General features: G+C 38.5%; 1 protein-coding gene across 6 annotated transcripts in view; it reads right to left on the minus strand.

The window, feature by feature from the left end:
- Window positions 1-23,990, minus strand: part of LOC130915784 (coiled-coil domain-containing protein 136-like) — a 97,524-nt gene that overhangs the window by 36,977 nt on the left and 36,557 nt on the right. For all 6 annotated transcript variants that reach the window (XR_009063143.1, XM_057835861.1, XM_057835860.1 and 3 more), the window contains 2 exons: window positions 8,301-8,579; window positions 520-594 (listed from right to left, as the gene is read on the minus strand). Coding sequence is in view for 5 of the 6 variants with exons in the window: in XM_057835861.1 (XP_057691844.1) it covers window positions 520-594; window positions 8,301-8,579 (354 nt within the window). In the remaining variant the exon portion in view is untranslated. The remainder of the gene's footprint in view (window positions 1-519; window positions 595-8,300; window positions 8,580-23,990) is intronic.

A 23,990-nucleotide genomic window follows, 5' to 3' on the forward strand; every position in this document is an offset into this window, starting at 1 on the left:
AAAAGAATTACGATTGCAACAATTTCACCTCCTTGTGAAGTTATAGAATGAGTGGAAAAATAACATTGCACACAGATTAAAATGGAATATAATGGAATACATTGAAAAGTGAGGCACATTTAATTGGGCATCATTATGTCACCTGCGAATTATAAATTCTCCAGATGCAATGTTTCAAACATTTTGCTCTAAAAAAAAAAAAAAAATCTAATTTAAAAACTCATTCCATTTTCAATACGACTTATCCTCACAAGGGCACTGGAAACATATCACAGCTGACCATAGGAGACAGGTGGGGTCCATCCTGAACCGCTTGCCTGCCAATCGCATTAAAAGTATCTTCCTTACCTTGTGCATTCTGAATTTGGATATGTTCTGTTTTGATAAAAATCCTAATACATTCGAATTAAATCAGAATCTGAGATTAGCGTTACTATGAGTATTTTGAAAAGGGAAAATGTGATTTTTCTTGAAATTCTACTAAAGTGTTAATAAAGACAAGTCTTGGTCATATTCTACCTTGTAGATTCTGGATCTGTCGAGTGAAGGCTTCAGCCTGATGGGCGCTGGCCAGCCGCTCATCTTCCAACAATCCTATGGAGGAAGAGGAGGGGGGCGATGGAAAGAGAGGGAGATTTAGGAAATGGGAAAAGAGATAAGAGAAACGTGTCAATTCAGCAGACAGACGGAAAGATGACAACTTGATAAGCTGTTCGCCCTTGAAGCAAAACTGAGGGACAAAAGCAAGTTTTGTGGTTTTGTGTGCGTGTGTGTATTACTAGAACTCTAATACAAGGCAAGCCATACTTTTTGCAATCAGTATCTGTCCTTTTGCCATTGGACACAAAAGAATTGAAACTGTCAAAGCCACATGCTACTGCATATATAATACAATAGATAGGACATACTATACAGTCCCTGACAAAAGTCTTGACGCTTATCCATTTTTTAGAAACAATTGCTAATAACTTGAGTTTTAATTATTCAATTGTTTTCAGACATGGCTCATATGAAAGCTAAGACCCTCCCAAATGATGTTGAATGTACAAAAATATATTTGTTTTACTGAAAAAAGATTTATCATTTAATGAAGACATAAAGGTCAAATTTTGGCAAGACAAACGTTTTTTCGCCCACAGAAAGTAGTGTGAAAATTGAACAAAAAATGTACTTGTAAAAAAAAATGTACATACAAAAATATGTTACAAAACAGAAGCGAATTACCGTAATTTCCCGAATATAAGGCGCACCCATGTATAATGCGCACCCCAAATTTACTTGTAAAATCTAGGGGAAATTATTGTACCTTTTTATAGCGCGCACCCTAATGTTAGCACCAATAAATAGAAGAATACAAGAAAACAGAGCTCGTGTACAGATACAGAAATGTCATTTTACTGACTGGTGAAACACAGCACAAGCATAGCATATTGGTAGTTCAAAACATTACCATAAACCAACAATATTTGCGGTTATATGATTTGACAACTTCTCCAAAAACAAAACAGATGTGACTTTTCTTTTAAAGGCTGCTGTATAACTTGCTCGTTTCATCATGATGAATAAATGTTTCTTCCATGGATTGATACGGTAAAATGAAAGTGAGAGCGTAAGTCGGAAATCCGAGAGAGCTCATTGCTGTCGACATCACAGTAACAATAGGAACTAATGTTATTTGGGTTTGAGTTTCCCAAGGGACAGATATAGTAGATGGACACACACACACACATTTTTTTGTTCAATTTTCACACTACTTTCTTTAGGCGACAAAACTTTTGTCTTGCCAAAATTTGACATTTACGTCTTTATTAAATGATAAATCTTTTTTCAGCTAAACAAATATATGAGCCATTTCTGAAACCAATTGAACAATCAAAAGTCAGGTTAATAGCAATTGTTTCTACAAAATGGATAAGCGACAATACTTTTGTCAGGGACTGTACTAGTAGATATAAAAACAAATAGGTTTTGTTTTTACTTTTATGGTTTGTGCCTTGGCCACAATGCTGCATCCAATTTTTCATCTTTCATAATCTACAGCATGTACGACATATGTATATCAAGTATACCCTTTGTTTTTACTTTTATGGTTTGTGCCTTGGCCACAATGCTGCATCCAATTTTTCATCTTTCATAATCTACAGCATGTACGACATATGTATATCAAGTATACCCTTATATGTATGACAACTCACTCTCAAACATATATTGTCAATCCACTTGATCACGTTTGAATCATGCATTTAGTTATTTTTTAGGTATTTGACTAAGTGTGCGCAAACTTCAGCAGAGTGTTGTGATGCAGTACAGCTTGTTTGGCAACAGAGAAAATTAAGCCCTCAAAGGGAGGGAAATCTAAAAATGTTTTCAATAACATCACTGTAATTTGCTTTTTTTTTTTTTTTTTCGCATTTTTCAAGCTCATGTTACTCAGCCCTTGTGAGTAAGTGACGCATCATGGGCACCCTGAAACAAAGTGAACTACCTCCATCCCCCATCCACCTTATGTCATTCCCTGACAATGTTCCCTGAGGAACCCCAACAGTTGGCGTCGAGGAACAGCTGATGTGTCCCAGCGGGAAGTCTGGAAGCTTCTCTTGTGCGTACACAGTTGTTACAGGAATGCGCTGCTGCCACACAAACACACAGACAACCGAGTCTGTTGGCATGACGCATACACCCCTGAGATGACTGCAGGTCATTACCCAGAAGGCCTTTCTATAACGGCTCACGGCCTTCAAAAGATGACATCAGGACAAACATATAGATGACATCTTTCAGTTTGTTTAAGGAAGCTGCAGTGAAGGCAGAGATCGTCATGTTGCTTTTAATATGAGAGCAGTGACATTTTTACACAAGAATAATAGTGGCGCACCACCCGCATACAGTAGGTAGGCTACAAAATGAAAATCACACAAGACATGAGTCTCTTGGAGGTGTTTTCTTATATTTTTATTATTCCAGGTGCTACTCCAGTAGCGGCATTATGAATTATTGCTCAACATAAATTATTTGTGATTTGTCATACATTTTTAAATATCTTGCAGACTATTTCGATGATGACACTTGTTGGAAACTTGGAGAGAGGGTAACTAAATTTCAACAACAATAACAGCAATGCAGTTGCAACTGGTCGATTCCTAATTTTCATAATCATCCTCCTTCATTGTTTACTACAATATTATGCAGAAAATTAAGAAATATCAAAGGGTTCACATACTATTTCCACCGCTTCAAATTCAAATGTAGAGTCCAGTGTAGTATCATGTTTTGCCACAACATGTGGGAGCTCTCAAAATCAGAATCATCTTTATTGGCCAAATATGATAGAAACAGACAAGGAATTTGTGTCCGGTAGTTAGAGCAACTCCAGTTTTACAACCAACAAGCCTCTATATCGAAGAATGACAGCTGTGCAAATGATTCAAAGAGTCTTCCAATAATAATAAAAGAACAGTAGTGCAGTAATTTTTAAACAACGCCAAAGACAGTTCTGAGCTCTGCTAGAGGTAATGCTATACTGCAGGGTTCACTAAATCCGGACCTCGGTGCCACTTTTCCTGTCGTGTTTTCCATGTCTCTCTCCCCTAACACACCTGAATCAAATGATTATGTCATCAGCAACTTCTCCAGAAGCCTGATAATGATCCTGATATTTTTAGAGCATGAAGAAGAGGCTTGTCCTAAAGCTAAAATCAGAAGATTTGACCAATACATGCCTGTGAGTGTGTTCTATTTTCAAGAGTTGCTGCATTTACTGATTTTCAAATTGGCATTTATTGTTTAATAGTTTAGAAATGCCAAAATACAAAGGTTCATTTCAATCAATCAATCACTCAACTTTATTTGTAGAGCACATTTAAAAAATCCGCCAAGGAGACCAAAGTGCTTTACATACCATAAAACAGCAAAATAAGTTATTTTAGGAACCCAAATTTGGGTTGCATACGAACACTGCCAGTAACAGTGAAAAGGTTCACAGTCCTGATCAAGCTTTTAATTATTTGTTTTTATTAGGAACCTGAATTACACGATTTTAGCGTACTCGGATTCACGCGATGTCTTACTATGCTGCTACATCCACATACTGTATACTGTTGTGATACCGACTGACATTATTATTGATGTTGTCACATGTTATCTAACTTCAACAGCACTACTTTAAAGCTGAAGCAAAAACATTTGGAGTCGCAGCAGGGTGCACTGAAGGAAGTCTGCAAGGTTATGAAAAACAGAACTGCGACTAATGCACATGGTCCCTGAGTTTGTTTTATTTCTAGACAATTAAACATTGGCAGGCAATGATTTGTGAATACCCAAGGGGACCAAAATTTGTAAGCCACAGTATAACTGATGCCCCTTAAAAATGCAATAAAATTAAATATTTTCGTTGACTGAAAAATTCTTAAAGCGGAGATGATAAACCACGACAAAGCACTCCGCCCCACAGGCCAAAAGACAGAGTTAGAAACGCTCTGGAATTCAAAGTCACAACCCGTCAGGAACTCCGACTCATTGTGGAACTTTAAAACACTTCTTCAAACCCACCTGTTTAATCAGCCTTTTTGTTAATTCTTTTCAGCTGTTATTGTTTGTGTTCTTTAGTGAAGCGTCTTTAAGTGTCAAAAAAAAGCGCTATACAAGTTCGATGTACTATTAGTATTACTATTATTAAAGATGCACGATAAAATCGGTTAGCGATAATTATCGTCCGATAATGGCAATTATGACGCCACACAGATAATCCAGATATAAAATTTAAAAAAAATCAACCAATAATGCAATCCGATAGTTATATACTTGATTTAGCCTCCAAATGTGCCAAACCGAAGCAGTGTTGTCCACTTCTGCACCGCCGCCTCCTCAACCCCTCCTCCCTCTGAAGCCCCTGAGGGAGGAGGGGTTGAGGAGTATGGTGTCATAGAGAAGGCGGCGTTACACAACAGGTTTGAGGCAGCTGGATATTAAGGCGGCTCTGTCACTAGCGTGGGTTGATTTTCCCGTGTGTAAAACAAACGACGCTCTCGCCATCTGCAAAACATGCACTGCAGAAGTTCCACGAGGCGGAAAGAAAGCGTCCTCATTCAACACCACTAACCTGATCAGCCATTTAAAGCTGCATCACAAAGATTTTTGGAACGAATATGAGGTTGCTGCTAGTGCAAAGGCTAAAGCTAATGTCAACGAACATAAACTAAGCTAAGCTACGGGGCTTGTGACGAAGGAAAGACGCGTTTGACGGCTCGGTCTTGGGCAACGCCGCCGCCACTCATCTCCGGTTCAACTCATCAAGCTCCATGGCCAGACAGAGGCCTGGCGCGCGTGCTAATTTGGCGGCCGGACGGACTGAACGGCACAGGCGAGAGGAGATGCCGGAGGAAAAACGTTTTTTTACCGAAGTGACTTGAGAGCCAAAGTCCCGGATAAAAAAATAATGCAGTTTATACGACAACCATTCTTCGTAAAAAACATGCCGATCACATTAGTTTCACCGCGGACATTAGGACAAGTGATGTCAAGTAAGGATGCCTATCATGACGGCACAATGGTTAGATGATAATTTCAACATGCACCAAACCACACTCACAAGAAATCAACCAGGCAGTAATGCATTCAGTACGCTGTGAATTTATGACGTCATCAGATCCTTCTTCTTAAATCTAGTCAAATGATTTTCTCCATCTTGTTTTGAGTGTTAAAGACTAGTTAACAGATGAATGCGCCAGATTTTTCCACTTACTTGAAGTAAATATTACCATTTGTTCTTATTAAGCCCATACATCTAAAAATATGGTAATTTTTCACCTAAATCAGGAAAAAATTGCTTTCAAATAATGTTTTGAACCATGCCTATTCTTGAATAAAGAACATTTCTGACGTTTTTTTTAGGATTAAGTATAATAATTTATTGCTTAAAATAAGGCTGTTAAGCTTATTTTCAGCTAGCTATTTTTCTTCAAGAAATCTGAGTGAAATATACTTGAAGGCAAGTAATTGGCAGATAATTTAACTTATTTCCAATAGATTTACACTTAAAACAAGGGAAATTAACTAGTTTTAAGGAGGTGTGTTTTTGCTGTGTAATGTTATATGTTAGGAATGGCTTACTTTTAAAGGCCTTTTTGTGCAACTTAGGTATTTACTCTGTAAGTAATTGTTGCCAAAGTACAATTACACAATGTCAGACAATCTGTCATTATTTAAATGTTGGAATTTACTACTTGTTCACATTTGATGTTGAAAAAAAGACCAATAAATTCTATTTTTGCACAGTAATATTTTCTCTTGTGTATACTTTAAAATTTTACATAAATCTTTTAATATAATTATCGGCTTGACGTGATCGGTTATCAGCTGGAACGAGGAGGAAATTATCGGTATTGGTTGAAAACTACATTATCGTGCATCACTAATTATTATATAGAACATATAAGAGGGTCAAAAAGTTTACATGCCACTGTAAAAATTAAATTTTGCAGTTAGAGTTTTAACAAACCAGGTCAATCAAACCTGTCAGTTTTATTTTTAACAACTGTCTATTATGTTACGTGAACTCGAGGAAGACATGTTATGACTTAGCTGGCTATATGCACCAGTATGGGAACTCAGTTGACCATTTACAGTGCGTTGCTGCCACCTATCGGTCAGAATAATTCGCTGCATCTATTTTGTGTCACAGTTTGGCTCACAAGTTCATTCACTTACACAGTGCTGTGTCTAATTGTGGCATTGATGTTTATGAGTGCTTTCTGCTACGTTTCCGCCTTGGAAATATATGTCTGTAAGTACTGTTTCTAATAACCTATTGATGCACATTATATGCATACCTCTGCGGTGAAGGGTCATATGGACAAAACTTCATGTTGTTGTGTTATGGAAGCCAGCCAATCCTTAAGGCTAGTAGCTCAAGAAAATTGTGCTATCCATATAATAGTTTTGTATATAATAGTGTTGTGCTCTTTTGTTGTATATTGAGTGTTGAAAATGTGTATGTTTCTGTTATAGTTTCACAATATTGTGACGAGTGTCGTTTATGCCTTGTGGTTTACTGAAGTGCATTCAATATTAGCTGGCTGTCGGGCAGTGCACAAAGGAAACGCTCTGTTTTGGGCAGTACAAATGAGTATGACAGTGATGATTTTTATTAATATAAATTATTCTGTTAAGTGAAGTTAAATAAAACTTTTTGTACTTGTAAGTCTATGCTGAAAAGACAGTCTTTATAGTTTTTAATGAAAACCAGCATCCCTAAACATTGTCGAAAATGCAATTCCAGTAAAATGTTGGCTAAACAGCTTGTCATTTTAACATCAAGAAGTGTTATCAGCAACTCATCAAACAGCGAAACAGCCAATTGCATGTTAAATTTTTAAACACAATTCTTTACGCCAGCTTCCCTTTCTGACACAACCCACAACTGGGATCCGAACCTTGGCCTCCACAAAGAAAAGGGGGCAGCTAGGCCACCGCATGCAGAGGCGTCGCATCCCATTATGCAAACCAGGCAATTGCCTAGGACCCCCAGCCCGCAGGGGCCACCACAGGGCCAACAAATTTAGCACACGCAGCTTTAATGCACTGTCGCAGCGACAAGTGCGACAGTGTCAGTGAAAGCCTTGCGTCTGAGTTCCCTAAAGGGGCCCTTTCACTCGCTCTACATCCCCCCCCCCCCCCCCCCACGTGACTCAGAGTGAGAGTGAGCGGCGATTTGGCTTTTTTTAAATTGTCGTATATCCAAAATGAAGAGAAGTTATCCTTTGGGAAGCGACAAAAGAAAGAAAAAAAAAAAAACAATAGAGGAGAAAAGGAAGCAAGAGAGTGGTGAGTGTACTATGTTACTGTAGTTTTATGTCCTAATGTAGTAGAAGCCGGGCACTTTGAATGTCCTAAAAAGCGCTCTATGAGACCGAGGCGTTATTATACTTTTATTAAATATGCTTTTGCTCCAAGTCCAACTGTCCCCCTTACTTGCACACACTCGAAGGGCCCCATGTTGCTTATTGCCTGGGGCCCCAAGGGACCCTTGCTACGCCTCTGACCGCACGGGTAAGTTTCAATGGCATTCACCGAATGTAAATATTAATGTAACTTTTAAAATAATGTATTTACTTGTAAAATCAAAGTATTAAGTTTATAGGTAACTGGGAATACTGTTAATCAAATATGTAGGATTGTGTAAATCCCCCAATAAGTGATTGTGAGGTAGGGAACTAAGTGATTTTCTAAATAGCCCTTGTTAAAGAAAGATAAACAGCGCCCTCATTGGGTCACTGCCCAAAGACTGATAATGTAAATCTCACCTTGCAATTCCAAGAAGCTGTCGTGGTGCTTACTGGAGGTCTCTCTGGCGTCCTCTAGCTCCAGCAACAACTGCAGGACCTGAGCCCTGAGCTCCTCCAGCTCTTGCTCCTCGCTCAGCTCCTTTTTGTCATCCTCGTCCTCTCCGTCCTCGTCCTTGTGAGCTCTCTCGCGCTCCATCTCCCGCTTCTCGTCGTCCTCGTCGTCCAGCACGCCTCTCTCCTTGGCGCTGATGTGCTCCTCGGCGGGGCTGCTGTCGGCTTTGAGCTCGCTCAGATCATCTGAAGGAGACATGAAAGTGATCGGTAAGCGTCTGATGGAGGTGACAAAGCCTTCTCTCATCAACTCATTCATTTCAGCTCAGCTTTAAAGTGAGGCCCGCGATTGTCTTTTGAATCAATAGCACCCTCTTGTGATTAAAGCAGCTTTGAATCCTCTTTTTTGTGCAAAGGCCCTGATTTGAATATTCAAAGTATTGCCACCTTTTCATCATGGTTGGAGCTGAGATGGTTGACAGAATGGAGCCAAGAAAGACATGAGAGCATAGTACAGGAAAGACACTTCAGGGTGATGGTACGCACACAATACATACAAGCAGAGAGGGTAAAAGTACTAACACTTTGTTAGAAAAAATCCGTAGCATAACTTCACATAATTGTGAAGGTAAAAAAGAACACTAAAAGTATGCTCACTCAAATGCTGAAGGATAAAAATTAAACTGTATTTTTCTAGTCAATTACATACCTGTTTTGATCATGTGTCACAATGACAAAACTCTGTCTACAAGCCATTTTAAAGTAAAAGTCAAATTTCAGATTCTTCAAGACCCACGAATGTTGCGTAAAAGAGAAAGGTCTTCAGAAAAATAAGGACCCAAGTTAAGAAAATCTATTGGAGTCCAGAAACAGTATTTGTACCACTGAAAAATGTTTCTGTTGCAATGTACTCCATTTCAATCCAGGAGGTGGCGGTAAAGAGCTGGCGCAGCGCAGAAAGGAGGGGGGCGAAAGGGGTATGCTGAAGTCATCACTATGACTCACCACATAGCAATGCATGTCAATAGTCATGACCAAGGCGACTATTCAGTATTGATGTGACAAACGCACAACGGACAAGTCGCTTCCTCTTTTTTACTCGTAGATATGTTGATAGGGAAGCTGTTATTATAATCAATTCATTAGTCATTTTTTATTCAACCATCGTGATCATTGGTTTAGTGTTAATTTGTACCGTTAGAAAAACATTTTACATTTAAAGGTTTAACAAACAAACAAAAAAGATCAAATTAAATATACATGACATAATAAAATCATTTTTGTTTTATTATTATAATAAAAGTATATATGTTATATGTATTAATTTGTGCATTTACTTTCTTCTATTTATTCCATTAAATAAATGATTAATGTGTTTTTAATGAAAATATTCAATTTAAACGTTAAACAATTGTATCTACTGTAGGGACATAATACTACCAACTTTTCAGGATGCTCAAATTGTCCCCACCAACTTATAAGCAAACTTATTTGCATTATATTATGACTTTAGTTATATAGATGATTTAGATTGTCTTTCCATATGTTGTAAGGATAGAAGTGATCCTACCATTATTAAGTGAATTATTTTCATTATGTCCAGACTTACATTTACCCCTTTTCACTTGCTGAATGTGCCGGTCGAAGTTTTTTTTTTTTTTCGTCAAACGCAGGTTTGATTAGCTGATGACTTGACAACCCCCCCCCCCCCCACACACACACTCACAGCCCCCACAGAAATACAACTTGACGACAACATGCTGCCTGCTCCGCCCCCTTCAAAGAGGAGGGATATTACAAGTTTTTTTCGGCCAGCAACAGCCAGTGTAAGTAATGTAAAAAGACGTCAATTTTATGGCGGTGGGGAACACACCACTAATTTTGCCACTGAAAGTCCGACCTGCACCAGAATTGGCATTACATTAAACTGTGTGAATTTGCTAACCTGCAAAATTTGAATAGGAAGCTGCTTAGAGAAAAGAGTCCTCATGTATGTTTTTTCTACTGTTAACGTCAATTAAGCTGTGAGAAATGTAGTGAACCAAGGTTTACCCCTTTCTCCCCAATTTTCATTTTTATTTTATTTATGTGGTCTTAAAGCAGCCCATAGGAGCTTTCTATTTTTTTTTTAGTTTTTTTTTTTTTTTTTTGGGGGGGGGGGGGGGGGGGGTTGGCTGTGCTTGTGGACAAAAGCAGTGTTTTAAGTAAAGGAAAGCTCAATTTTATTTATTTTTGTTATTCCCTGACTAAGTTTTTTCAATTATATTTAATTTCTTTATTTAGACGGACAATGCTGGGTGGTTTTAAGAAAAATGTGTATTTCTTTGCATTTCTGGATAGTTAAGAGATTATTAACAAGTTTGTGTTTACTGTGTAGGTTAATATAATTTATGTTCAAATATTGCAATTTAAATTTGCTAATCCAAATGTTTCTTTAGTAGTTTTTGAAAACAAAGGTTTGAATTGAATGATATTATCACCTTAACCAATAAATATGAAAATTAGTATAAGTCAATACAGATTTATTTTACATTGATCATTTAGCCTATCAATTAATCTGGTTCATATTTGTTAGGAAATATAGCCCTTAGTTCATTTGTATTGAAATGATTGATTATGGTGAAAACTGAGTATATGTTTTAATTGGGTTTGGGACTAGGTGTGAAAAGAATGTAATTATGTAGAGGTGTTGCAATTAATTCATCTTGTTGAATCACATTTTAATCAAAAAGCTACATTTCTTTTTGGAAAGGCTTTTAGTATGGAATTGCGTTACCGCATTTCAATACAAAACAGTAGAAAACAATTACCCAGGCATAAATGAATGTGTTAAAGTCCCACTGCTAGTTATAATATAAAAATTAAAGATGGATTTTTTTTAAAAACATGAAAAAGTGAATATTCTGTATGTATTTATTCATTTTTTTTATTTATTTGTCTCATTTCATAATTAACTAATTGATCAATAGTTAATAAAGTAAGAATATATTTACAAGAAAACATATATCAATTTTATATTGATTTGACGAGACACAGTAACTGCTTAGATTGTTTACAGCAACTCAATTATATACAAGAAGTATTGAAACAGATTAGTGTTTTTTTTTTTTTTCCCCTTTTTTAATTTTTTTTTTTTTTAATAAAGTATAATAAATAATCTTTGAATGCAATGAGCCATCCGTCTGCTTGAAAAATTAGATGTGGCCCTTGAGCAGACAAAAAAAAAAGTTTGCTCACCCTGATCTGCTGGAGACTTTCCAATAAATGACATCACACACACACACACACAGCTGTTGCGTGCTCATGTGAAAAGAAGACCGAAGCCAAGGCGTGATGTTCAGCCAAACAAGAACATGACTGTGCGAGGGGGAATTAAAAAGAAAAGAAAAAAAAAAAGAAAAAAAAGGGCCTCTCTGCATCAGTGAGCTTTGTGCTAAAAACAACAAGAGTGGCTCTAAAAGGAGAAAGCTCTTTTGCTATGTTTCTTTTTGCCAGGAAGCACAATTCCCTGAACACTGGCCTCATATTACATCTAACTGAAGTTATTTCTTCATTCTAGTGGTGCCTTGACATATGAGTTGAATTCTTTCACACTCAAACCTAAAAAAAACTCAGATCCCAATCCTTCTTTCCCCAGTGAAATGCATACTGCTGACAAGATGGATGGTATGACATTGAGTCAAATCAAGTCAAGTTTATTTGTACTGTATAGATCATTGGTTCTTAACTGGGGTTCGATCGAACCCCATGGGTTCAGTGAGTAAGCAACAGGGGTTCGGTGAAGGTTAAGAAACGCAGGGTCCTATTTTGTACGCTAAATCAAGGCAAAGTGGCGTTGTAGACCTGCTTTTGGACTGCTTTGCCCTCAATTTACAGGCTTTATTCCATTTCCTTCAACTGCTAGCCCTCTATCTAATGGGACGAGAAATCGGTTTGCTTGCTGGAAGGTTGACTAGCACTCGGTATGAGGAAGTATAACAGACCTACAGACAGCGTGAACTGCGTAGATAATTTAAAAAACAAACAAAAAAAAACATTTGAATCATTTTACATCATGAAAAATAGTATGTGATGCAAGAACACGACAATAAAATAAGAATGTAGACATGAAAACAAAAATAACAGACTGAGTTTGATTTAATTTAATACCGTGAAAATCAACAGCAAAAGGCATCATTATTTGCAGTAAGTTAGAAATCTGACTGAAATTTGAACAGGAATTCACTTAGATGTTAACTTGGTAGGTTTTGAATTCGTAAAAAATTGCTTTATTTTGAAATTCCAAAAGCTTCGGTGAATGCACCCGTTAATCTCGTGGGGTTCGGTACCTTTAGCGAGATTAAGAACCACTGCTATAGATAAATGGAAAAAAAAAATATGTTGTTGCTGTTGTTATTTTTGGGGTCAAATAACTGACATTAGATTATTGACCATACTTTATCTGTTGATCTCTTATTACAAACTACTGTAATGTCTAATTGTATTAGCAGAACCTCAAACCTGGTCGGCTGCACTAGTACTTTTTAAGTGGTATAGATCCTATCTGACATACCAATATTTTTTTTTTTTTTTTTTTTTGTAATATCACTCAGTTTTCCTCCGGAACACATGAAATTGAATGTGGGGTGCACCAAGGGTCTCTTTTAGGCCCAATACGTTTAAATATATACATGCTTCTCCTTGGGAATGTCATCAGGAGATATGGCATCAGCTTTGACAGCCATGACAAGAGCAGTACAATGTTATATTTCCTGATGGCACAGAGCTCAATGGTACCTTTTTAACTAAATAGTTTCGATATTAAGTCCTGAATTGCAGTGAACCTCTGACAACTCAACCAGTAAAAAACGTCTTTTTTATCATTATTTTATTATTATTTTATTTATTAGTTCTGGAGGTGAGAAAGAAAAAACGCTACAAAAAACACAATATTTGAAATTTGTTAAGAACTTTGGATTCATTATTTTCTGCTGGCCATTGTTTTTCCCACAAATCAGATAGTTTTTCACCTTCTTAAGGATACCGTCCATGTGTTTGTTTCCCAGGCTAAATGTATACTATTACTCCTGTTGTTTAGATTATTGGAAAAACTCGAAAAATATTCCCAAAAAGATCATCACTAATCTACTATTACTTATGAATTTAACCGCTCATGTGTTGACCAGTTAGAACTTCAGTGAATTTGTTTCCAGTGTGTTTCAGGATCAATTTTAAGGTTATTTTACAAGTTTGTACATTTCTTGAGGATCTTGGGCCATCATATCTGTGTGTTATGTCCTAATCTCCAAAGTTTAAGGAGATGCTGCATTCAGCCGTTACGGCTCGCGCTGTGCCTTTGGAAGAGCCTGCCATAAGGGCTTTGGAGACTGTTGATGCTTTTAAAATGAGGTTGAAGACTACCTGTTTGCTTTAGCTTTCAACTTAATTCTTTATTATTTATTTATTAATTCTCTTATTCGTGTAGCTATTTCATGTTCATCCCCAATTTATCTACTCATTTCCTTCCTTTGAAAAAAAAAATGCTTCATCTAGGTTTTACTTTGTCTGATTGTGCTTCTTAAGTTGAATTCCACAGTGGGACTTGAGTTCCCACAGGGATGTCATACATCACATTCTAGAGAGGCGGGAGTCCCTGCACAATGCGGCAAGTCTACCCAGGTCTGTCTGGATCACACATCCCCTGTTGTTAAAGGCATTTTTCCTCACCTGCGCCTTGCTGTGTCTGTCACGATCACTGATTTTATTACCAAGAAAAAGAAAAGGGAGTACGAAACTTTTTTTCTGAGTTAAAAAAAGGGGATTCTTCTTGGAAGATTCAGCTTTTGTATTACACAATATTCTGTGGATCATGAAAATGACTCAAAATGCTTTGGCATTAATTATTTTAGCTGGCAATCAGTGTGTGGTTATTTCTGAAAATGTTTAGCAATGAATAAATTGATAAACTCTTATGAAAAATGTGGCTAAATTAATGCATAGATTATCATATACGCACAGTAAATAGCAAGAAAGGCCATATATGGCAAATTTAATACTGTAATTATTTAAATGAAAAAAATTAACGATGCATATTGGACAACTTTCTTTAATATTGCTACTGTATCCCAAATTTTAGTTCACTTTCTGTCCCTATTTTGTGCATTTGTCATCCAGCTCCTTTTGTTCTTCATAAAGTGCCAGTCGCCGTTATCTCCACCTACTTGCTGAGCAGAAGTAAACGTGCGACGACAGTCGAGTGCAGCAGGCGACCGTTCGGAGGATTAACTAAAGATGCACCTAATTAAAAGTGAGTCTCACAGATGTAATCTCAGCTCAGGGGATTCTTGTCTTTCTCGCCTTAATTATTTCTCTACCTCAGTGTCACCCCCTCCTTCACTGCCTCCCGCTGGCCTCCCTCTCTTGCAAGATGTAACAATTTCCATGACAATTAGGTATCACTTTGGCTCACATCTTTCCTTACACTTGCAGAAGCGAGTTTAAACAATGCACTAGGCTGTTTTGTGATTCATCTTTGATGATGGTGTAATGAGTTGTAATGCCTTAGAAAAAAAAAAAGACAACTGTTTGGTAGATGGATAACCAGCAGCAAACACCTTTGAAAGACCTGTGAGCTTCTGACTGACTATTGCTTGGATGCCAAGGCTTTAAAATGCAGCTGCAGGGATGTTAAGTCACTAAATACAGAATGACCAACAACCTTTCCACTCAGCAAGGACAGTTATGGTTTAAAGTGCCTGTGACAGGATTTTAAAAAAAGTCAATAAATAGCATTATTATGTGAATTAAAATCATATTTTAGGTTAGGGTTAGGTTATATACAACAATTTGGCAAAGAGCACATGACGAGAAATGAGTCTTTTAATCTGCCGTTTAGCCCCACCTGTCATTATAGCGCTCTAGCGTCCCCAGCTGGGTGATGACATCGGCAGAGTAATGATTTCAGCCGATTTAGAATTCAGCCCATTGAGGGGGAAGATTCCGAATGAGGAAAATTAGACAGAGAGCAGCAAAATGTAATCATTGTTTTAATCGCTCTTTTCCAATATTTTTACAGGATTTTTTTTTTTTTAACTAAGTATTTTTCCCCAATTGCTGAATAAATGGTATAGTCATGAAAAATAAGTCTTGTGCTAAATGGAATATGAAATATTAAAAATGGATTTATTCAGTACGACAGAGCAAAATTACGACACAATGGTCAAAACTACCAACTTCTTAAACCTCCCGAACGGTATTTTATGCCACCGCGTCAGACCTGTGCCGTCAAGGAAGACCTGATTTACGACCCTTCGCCGTAGCGCTACGTGCAGCTCCACAATTTTCCACGCGTCAACGCTTGTGACGTGGAGCAAATGGACTGTGACTGGTCCGCTTAGAGTGTTGTTTCCGGTTCAGCTTGAAATCACCGCCATTTCCAAACATTTTTTTTTGCTACATTCAAAAATGGTCCAAGCCGACGAGAGTATCAACGAAGAGCAAGTATGACAACTTCTACAATGTCTCTTCAAGACATTTTAAAGATTGCCAAATGGCAAGGTCACAGATTGCATAAAAAAATAGAACAACCACCGAGACAAGTATGTGTGTGTTCGGAAGCGAATGGCCACCCGAAGCGGTGACACAGTCGGCCAAAAACTGCCAGCTTTTTATCACTTTATGTCGTATTTTTGGTTGGTGCACTTCATCATTTATTGTGTACTAAGCCTGAACGATATATCGTTTAAACATCGCCATCGCGATGTGCGTGTGCGCTATAGTCCCATCGCAAGCACGTGCGATAGTTTTTCTTTTTTTTTGATCCACATACGCCTCACTTTCTGGTCTGCGCACAGCCTCCTACCCTCCCTCTCCCAGCCTTTTGATCCTCTCAGTCACTGCGGCACAACGATGGCTTTGATCTGGCCAAAGAAGCAGACTTCACACGGGCATCTGTCAATCATCGTTTAACTTGTTAAACAGTTGCAAGGAAGCCGCGCTGGAATGAATGTGTGTACTGTGGGGACGTTGGAGACATTTAAATGCCAGAAGTGATCATAAGGAGTTTGAAATTTCTACATGTCACTTCAACGGTCACAGCTAAAGTAGATAAACAGAAGCATTTAATAAAGCCAAGCATTTATCTGCTACAGTACTTTATTCTTGTTCAAAAATGATTTGGTTGGACAGTTATGTTTAAAACTTATAATTATGACATTTGAAGTGCTTAAAAACCATTTATTTATATACATTTTTTAAATCACTTTGGGGGGAAAAGTGAGAAAAAAACATGTCTTATATGTATCTCTTTCCAATGCTAAATCTGAATAAATACATTGGGCACAAAAAACACACACACAAAAAAAAAAAAAAAAAAAAATGGGGGAGGTGCGCTACTTCGCGGTTTTTCACTTATCGCGGCGGGTTCTGGTCCCCATTAACCACAAAAAACAAGGGATGACTGTACACTGTGGTGATGGTGAGACATCTAAAGTCTTTCCAAACAGCTATTTAAGTCATCTTGTGAAAATTTCTTGAAAAAAATATTTATACATTTTTTTTAATATCGCAATATAATATTGCAATATATCGCAAACCCAAAAAAAATCGCAGCAATAGTTTTTTCCAATATCGTTCAGGCCTATTGTGTACATATGTTTGTTGGGAGTCTGTGACTTATTTATGTGTCACACTTCAAGTATATGAAGAATAAAGCACAGGTATGGTGTCAAAAGAGTTGTTTTGATCTTTAATTTTCAACAACAGTTCACACACACACTTGATACATCATCACTGATTGAGAGTGCCTCGGTGCTTTTCTGATAATGGATGGGGGGGAGAAGGAGAGGAGTCGTCGATTGCTTTCCCCCCTTTTTTGTGGCAACAATAAAATAAATAACAAAATAAAAGCAGGCTGCCGCAACATGCGACCGCTAACTTTCGCTTTCTCCCGTTCTTTCCACTCGCTTCTCGCTACGTCACTGCTCCCCAGTCTGAGTGCCTCTTAAAGGACCTGTGCATAGTTTTTACAGGTTGATCAACATTTGTTGTTCAAAGTTGATGAGCTGAAAATACACATTCAGGCGTTCCATCTCCGTTGGTTATTGTGTAACCGGAAGAAGTCGACAAGAGTCCCCTCAAACCTAACAAACACAACGCCACACCCCTCTAGTGGCTTGGCGGTGAGTTACAGAGCAACGCGTTCCCTTGCCGCATAACTATTAAATGCTCATTGACGCCCTAGTAGCTTTGCCGCCACCGCAACGCAGAAGCATAACTCCGGCTTTAGTCTGGCTTTCGTCATTTCCCTGCCCCGGCTTCAGAGACGGAGGAAAGAGCGTAAACAAAACAGGATGTGTGACAGCTCAGCGACATGCTAACCCGAACCGAGCGGCTTTTCCAAGTCTTTTTCTCGCCTTTCGAAAAAAAAAAAAACACACAAAACTACCCCGACACATGTCACACATGGCGGTGGGGTTGATGGTCTTCACCGATCGGCTCGTCGTTCTGCTGCGGCCCCGGCGGGCAGGCAGTGCTTGTCGCCAGGGAATGAAAGCTGAAAATAAAGCTTTCTTGGTGGACAAACCGGCCGACGTCGAAGCGGGGGGAAAGTGCTCTGTGGGCGGGCACGCCTTTATCGGCCGGCGACCATGGTGTGCGACAAGCCATCGGTCGTCGGCCACGTGGCCTTCTCGATGGCCAGGGAGTATTGTCACCCACAAAATGCAAGCCACCTCCTTATTAAAACGCCATGATCCCAGTATGTGACATAATATAAAACACGAGGCTTACTCACTTCCTTGTCCGTCCAATGGTTCCAACGGTTGTTGGACTTGTTTTGCCCATCGCTGTGAAAAAGGATCTTTTGGAAATCCAAAAAGCCTCACACCTCTTTCCCTGGTGTAGCAACAAAAGCCTGCAGCACATTGCTGTGGCGTGACGTAAAAAATAAACGAATTAATCGGCAAAATCGGCTGATCCGTAGTAGAATCAGCAGTCGTGCACGCTATAGTGATGGCTGTATTGTGAGATGGTTACTCGGCTGATGTCACATTCGCCTTCTTCCTCAACCCGACACTCAAGCCAGAAGTCACTCATTTTCATGGTGCGGGATTCAAAAAATTGAATAAATATATCGATCACTTCCACACACATCAGAGCAGTCCATTTAATTCAGGAGCATAAAATACCACTTGTAATATGAATTAAACATGCTTTTTCTGTCAAATGCACTTTAAGGTTGATTAATTGGCAATCATGTTTTGACATTAACAACATGGACACCGCAGTGAAATCGGAGGGTCAGTCGGCGCAGCAATTTAGCCTCATGCATGAGGAAATATTTTATTGCTGGCTTGGAAAATATGAAAGTCTATGCTCAAATACAGTGGCGACTTGATATACAGTACAAGTGACTATTTATTTTTTTAGTTTGTCAAGATACGAACCGTCTTTTATGTTTATTAAAAACTCTCAAGGTCTGCTCAGCAAAACTCAAGCCAAGCTAAGTTATTGTGTCAAGATTGGTATAACAAATCTAGACAAAGGTCTGGCTTTAAAAGTAAAACCATAGTACATTGTTATAGTTTCATCACACTTTTTAAGGCTGTTCTATTTTGAAGTCCTGACTTTTGACAGGATGTTCGGCAAATGTTACCGGGGTGAAACCTTGCCAATGGCCAAACCAATTCTGTTTACACAATTAATGTGATGCTTCCAATACATGTGCGGAATGACACTCACTTAATGATAAAAAAAGGCATACACAAGCAGTTACAGCACTTGAAGTGGTGCATCAATTCTGAAAAGTGAATGACAAACAGCATGTTTTCTAGAATGAAACATAAACGGATGCATTCAAACTGGGACATTTTCAGAAAAAAATGATCAGAAACCGAACCTTACAATATATTAAGGCAAATGAAAAAGTTGTACCGTAACATTATACACTGAAGAGTTTGTCGTGTGACTGCAGTTGCTTCGTGTGGATTGCTTTAATTGTTTTACTATTTTCGACTGTCTGCAAGGAAGTGAAGGCGTCCAAAAGTGAATGGATAAGCGAGTGTTTTGATTTGACTGACTGAGAAAGTTGGGGAGCATTAAAATATCAATGTTGTCATTGATCATTCGACTCGACAATCTACATCTTAGCATCGACAACAACAAAAACGGAAGTAATTTAACCACTGCTAATCAAAGTGCAACGCACTGACCAACATTCCCAACCTAAAATTGAATTTATTCCCAACAATCGATTTGTTTGTGTTGTGTAGCGTCTCTCTTGGCTGCACTACTGTTCTTGTGATGAAATTGGACACAATCATGGGCAGTTTGGAAAGTCCCGCCTGGAGCAGTAGAACATGATCAGCGAGGAGAGAGAGAGCGCAGGCGACTTGCTTTATGCATCCGCATAACATTCTTGTGTAATCCAGATTTAGCGTAACACATTGTCACTACAGTCAGTGGTGCACTTTAGCACACACCCAACAAGCAGCATTCTTTGCCGACCTGTCTGAGATTAAATTCATACATTAATGGGGTGAGAAAAGTCCTTTTGACACCTTTTTAATTCGGTGATTTTGAAATTCTGTCATGTTGCACAATGGAAGCAAAGACCAGGTTACATCACTTGGTCACTTAATTTGACTTGGACGCTTTGGTGCAATGGTGCGCCACATCAAGAAGTCAAGGATGCAGGCTGTGTATAGGGATATTTTGTGCCCGAGGAAAACGTTTTTATTGACCCCCCATAATATCTACATAGCAACAAAATATGTTTTACCTCTTTTTTTATGTCTAACAAGCCACACAAGAAACCAAAAATTATAAATCGTGTCCAGCGCAATTGTTTTGTGGAAATTTAATTTATGTAAAACAATGTTAAGATTAATTACGCAAGATATTAAAAACAAAACAAATAAAAATCTTGATTCAAGCAAGATCCACACATAACACAAATAGTGAGCAAAAACATAATCGTAGCCATGGGTGAAAGTGGGCTGGAACAGTCCAAAACGGTATAAAATTGGGCGCGGAACGGTGCTTTGATCCCGAAAATATGACAGCAACTGTCAAATCTCCATGTTAAAAAAAAATCTGCTCTAAGAAAAAAAAACAGTCTACTAACGTCAGATTTACATACACAAGTATTAACAACAAGCCTAATAAAGTGCTTATGTAACGTCATTACGTTTTCACCGGTATTTATTATTTATTTATTCCACGGAGTTCTCCCAGCATGCGTATCTGTTATGTCCCCTTTCCACTAATTGTGAGAGTATTCCTGCACACTCAGCCTGCTGCCACTCCACTTACCAGAAAGCACATCTGCCAATCACTTCTAATTACCACCACCTGCAACTTGTTACCAGCTGTGCATTTAAGGCACTACCTCCAAACAGTCAGTGTCAGTCCGTCACCGTCAACTGCTTGTTGACCATCCTTGACTGACCACCGCTTCAAACCTCAATAAGCTCAACCTGTCCTGCTTGACCTGATCACGACAGATCTCCAGCCTACTCTGCCTGACCTGCTTGACCTGACCACACAATTCCTCCAGTTCTTTATTGCTTTCATTGCCTGCCAGACACTAATAAAACCCTGTGTTCGCGATACGCAACTGGTTCCCTCGTCTTGTACCTGACAATATCTGAGTCTGACAAGACAGTCAACTCGCGTCGATGTGCGCATGCAAACCACACTGCCTGGACTCCAGCTGTCCGTTCAATTGGCTGACATACTGACATGTGATCAGCATGGATATGTAGCTCTGACTGGTTCAAATGCACATGTATCCATACCTGTCACCCCGAGGCTGTTGACAATCTTACAAATAGTGACTTATGCCATTACAAAATGGTGACCAATCTTACAACGTTTTATAAAGCGTTCAATATGAAACAAAAATCAAACTCAATTTTTAAAATAATATGAATTTATTGGTAATATTGTCACTAAACCAGTCGCAATATGCAATAAATCCATTTATCGCAAGGTAAATAAAAATGAAGACTGTAATTTTCCCGCTGCGATTTATCACCTCGCATGCATGTGCGCGCGGCAGACGTGCTGTTGAAAGTTCGGCCTTCTTTTTACTAACTACACAAAATACATCTTCGTTCCGGGTTTGGTCTGGCAAAAAATAGTGCCGGAGCCATTCCGTTCCATTTTTATCCTATTGTTCAACGTATACCGGCCGCGTCAGTGCTCCGGATTGACTGAGGACCATCTCCGGCGCACCAGAGCCCGCCGATGGTTTTGGCTATTTTTTATTTTGTGCGTCTATTTGTGTGTCTATTTTATATTTTATGCCGGAGACGCATCCGTCAAAATGGGTGGATTCAGACCTGGAGTCAACAGCCCAGTGTTTTTTTCACGATTTAAACACCAGCGAACATGGACGAAGAACGTTTCATCATGGAGGTGGAAAGTCACAAAGTGATTTACGATGCAGCAGAGCATTACTATAAGGACAGCATTGAAAAGGAAACTGCAAGATGTCCTATTACGTGTGCTTTTCTGGCAATGTTATCGAACACGTGCTGACAACTTTGTTTTTATTAACACAGAGTGCTAACAACACTTCCTCAACCTGTGGCACCCTGAAGTGCACTGTAGCGTGCACTTCAGGGTGCCTCGGAAAAGATCTGATCAGAATATTAAACATGGAACGCCATAGCAGAAGCTATTAGAATGGACGGGGAGTTTTTTTTTCAAGTCATGTAATTTAAAACAGTAATTAAATAGTGTTGCAAACTCATGGTAAAAGCAAAAAAAAAAAAAAAAAAAACTTCGGTGAAAAAATGTTCAATCAAATCAAGTCCACCTCTCTCTCTCTGCTTCTCTGATGAGTACAGACTCCATGCGTTTGTCGTTGTTTTGCACGCCACATTACGACAGGACAGAGTTGGCGAACCATAGCCGTGCACAGCTGGTATGTTTTGCCTGTTTTTGACGTACTGCGGGGCATGCAGTCAACACAGAGCCGTGCCGGTGTTCTGACGAATTAGGAGGCTTTGTCGAAGTAGGGTACACCGGACCCGGACTGAAGATGCGCCCGATGTACTTATATGGGCCATATGTCTCTCTCACTGCCGCGTCACATGAACAAAACAACATCACCGTTGCGTGCGCTTCAGGGTGCTTCGGAAAACATCCAATAAGAATATCAAACACATTAAACACCATAGCAGAAGCCCTGAAGGGGAAAAGTTTTCATTTGCCTAAATGCTTGTTAATAAGTGCAATTTTATTTTTTTTTCTTGAAAAAGACATTTTATTTATTCTGTGTTTCTGTGCGGTATTAATAGTGTTGTCTTTTACTTAAAAGAGGCATGGTCTTGTTTTTAGTTGTGATTTCTTAAAAGGAATTTTTGAATTTAAGAGTAAACATTTATCACGTTTAAATGGGTGTACTTGATTTAATAATATATACTGTATTCTCACTGTATCATTGTAAATTGGTTTTTAAAAAATGGGGGGGGGGGGGGGGCGCAATAATATCGCATTAATTTATGAAGTAAATTACCGCACACCAAAATTTGTTATCGCGACAGGCATAATTGTCACATATAACCTGGTGCAATCAAAGAACAATCAATATCTTCAGCTACATCATGATAACTAAAATTTAACAGTGACTTTTGTTGTAACTGTACAAACCCTAGCAAAAAGTATGGAATCACCAGTCTCGGATGAGCACTCACTCAGACATTTTATCATGTAGAACAAACTCTGATAAAAAGCTTGAAAAAAATCATGAATTAGTTCAAAAGTGCAACTCTTTAGCATTCAGAAACACTAAACACTAAAAGAAATTAATAAAAACATTGTGGTGGTCAGTAAATGTTACTTTTATAGAGCAAGTGCAGGGAAATATATATGGAATCGCTCCATTCAGATCATCCTTACAGGTCGAAGCCTTGCTGTGGACCATTTTTTTCAATTTCCACCACAGGTTTTCAATATGGTTGAGATCTGGGCTATTTGCAGGCCATGACATTGACTGGAAGAGTCTTTCTCCAAGGAATGCTTTACCAGTTTTAGCTCTGTAGCATGATGCATTGTCATCTTGGAAAATGACAAACATATTTTCAATTGAAGGGATAAGAAAACTAAAATTTCAATGTAAACTTCTGCATTTATTTAACCACAGCCATTTCCCTAGTGCCTTAGCCTGACTGACATGCAGCCCCATATCATCAAGGACTGAGGGAATTTTTATGTTTTCATCAGGCAGTCATCTTTGTAAATCTCACTGGAACAGCACCAAACCAAAGCTCCAGCATCATCACCTTGTCCAATGCAGATTCTTGACTCTTGACACCTTGTCCAATGCAGATTCTTGACTCTTGACAAGGTGACAAATACTACCGGGTTACTGCAATTCCTTCGACGCGTCGAGACGACCAACTCATGCCCTCATCGGTTAAAAATGGCGAGTACTTACTATTTGTGTTTTTATTTATTTATCTTTCATTACCTTTTCATTCCCTCAAAATGCTTTTTTGCATGTGTTTCCCTCTTATGCTTTAAGCATTAATATTTTCTTGTGACCACATTAGTCACATAGCATATTTAAACCACCCTTATTTGATATTGCTACCTTTAAGTATTTTCTTATGGCATCTTTAGTATGTTCTGTCTGTATGCATCTTAAAAAAACAAGCTGAAAGCGCACGG

The sequence above is a fragment of the Corythoichthys intestinalis genome, chromosome 5 (assembly GCF_030265065.1).
Source record: "Corythoichthys intestinalis isolate RoL2023-P3 chromosome 5, ASM3026506v1, whole genome shotgun sequence".
Taxonomy (NCBI): Eukaryota; Metazoa; Chordata; class Actinopteri; order Syngnathiformes; family Syngnathidae; genus Corythoichthys; species Corythoichthys intestinalis.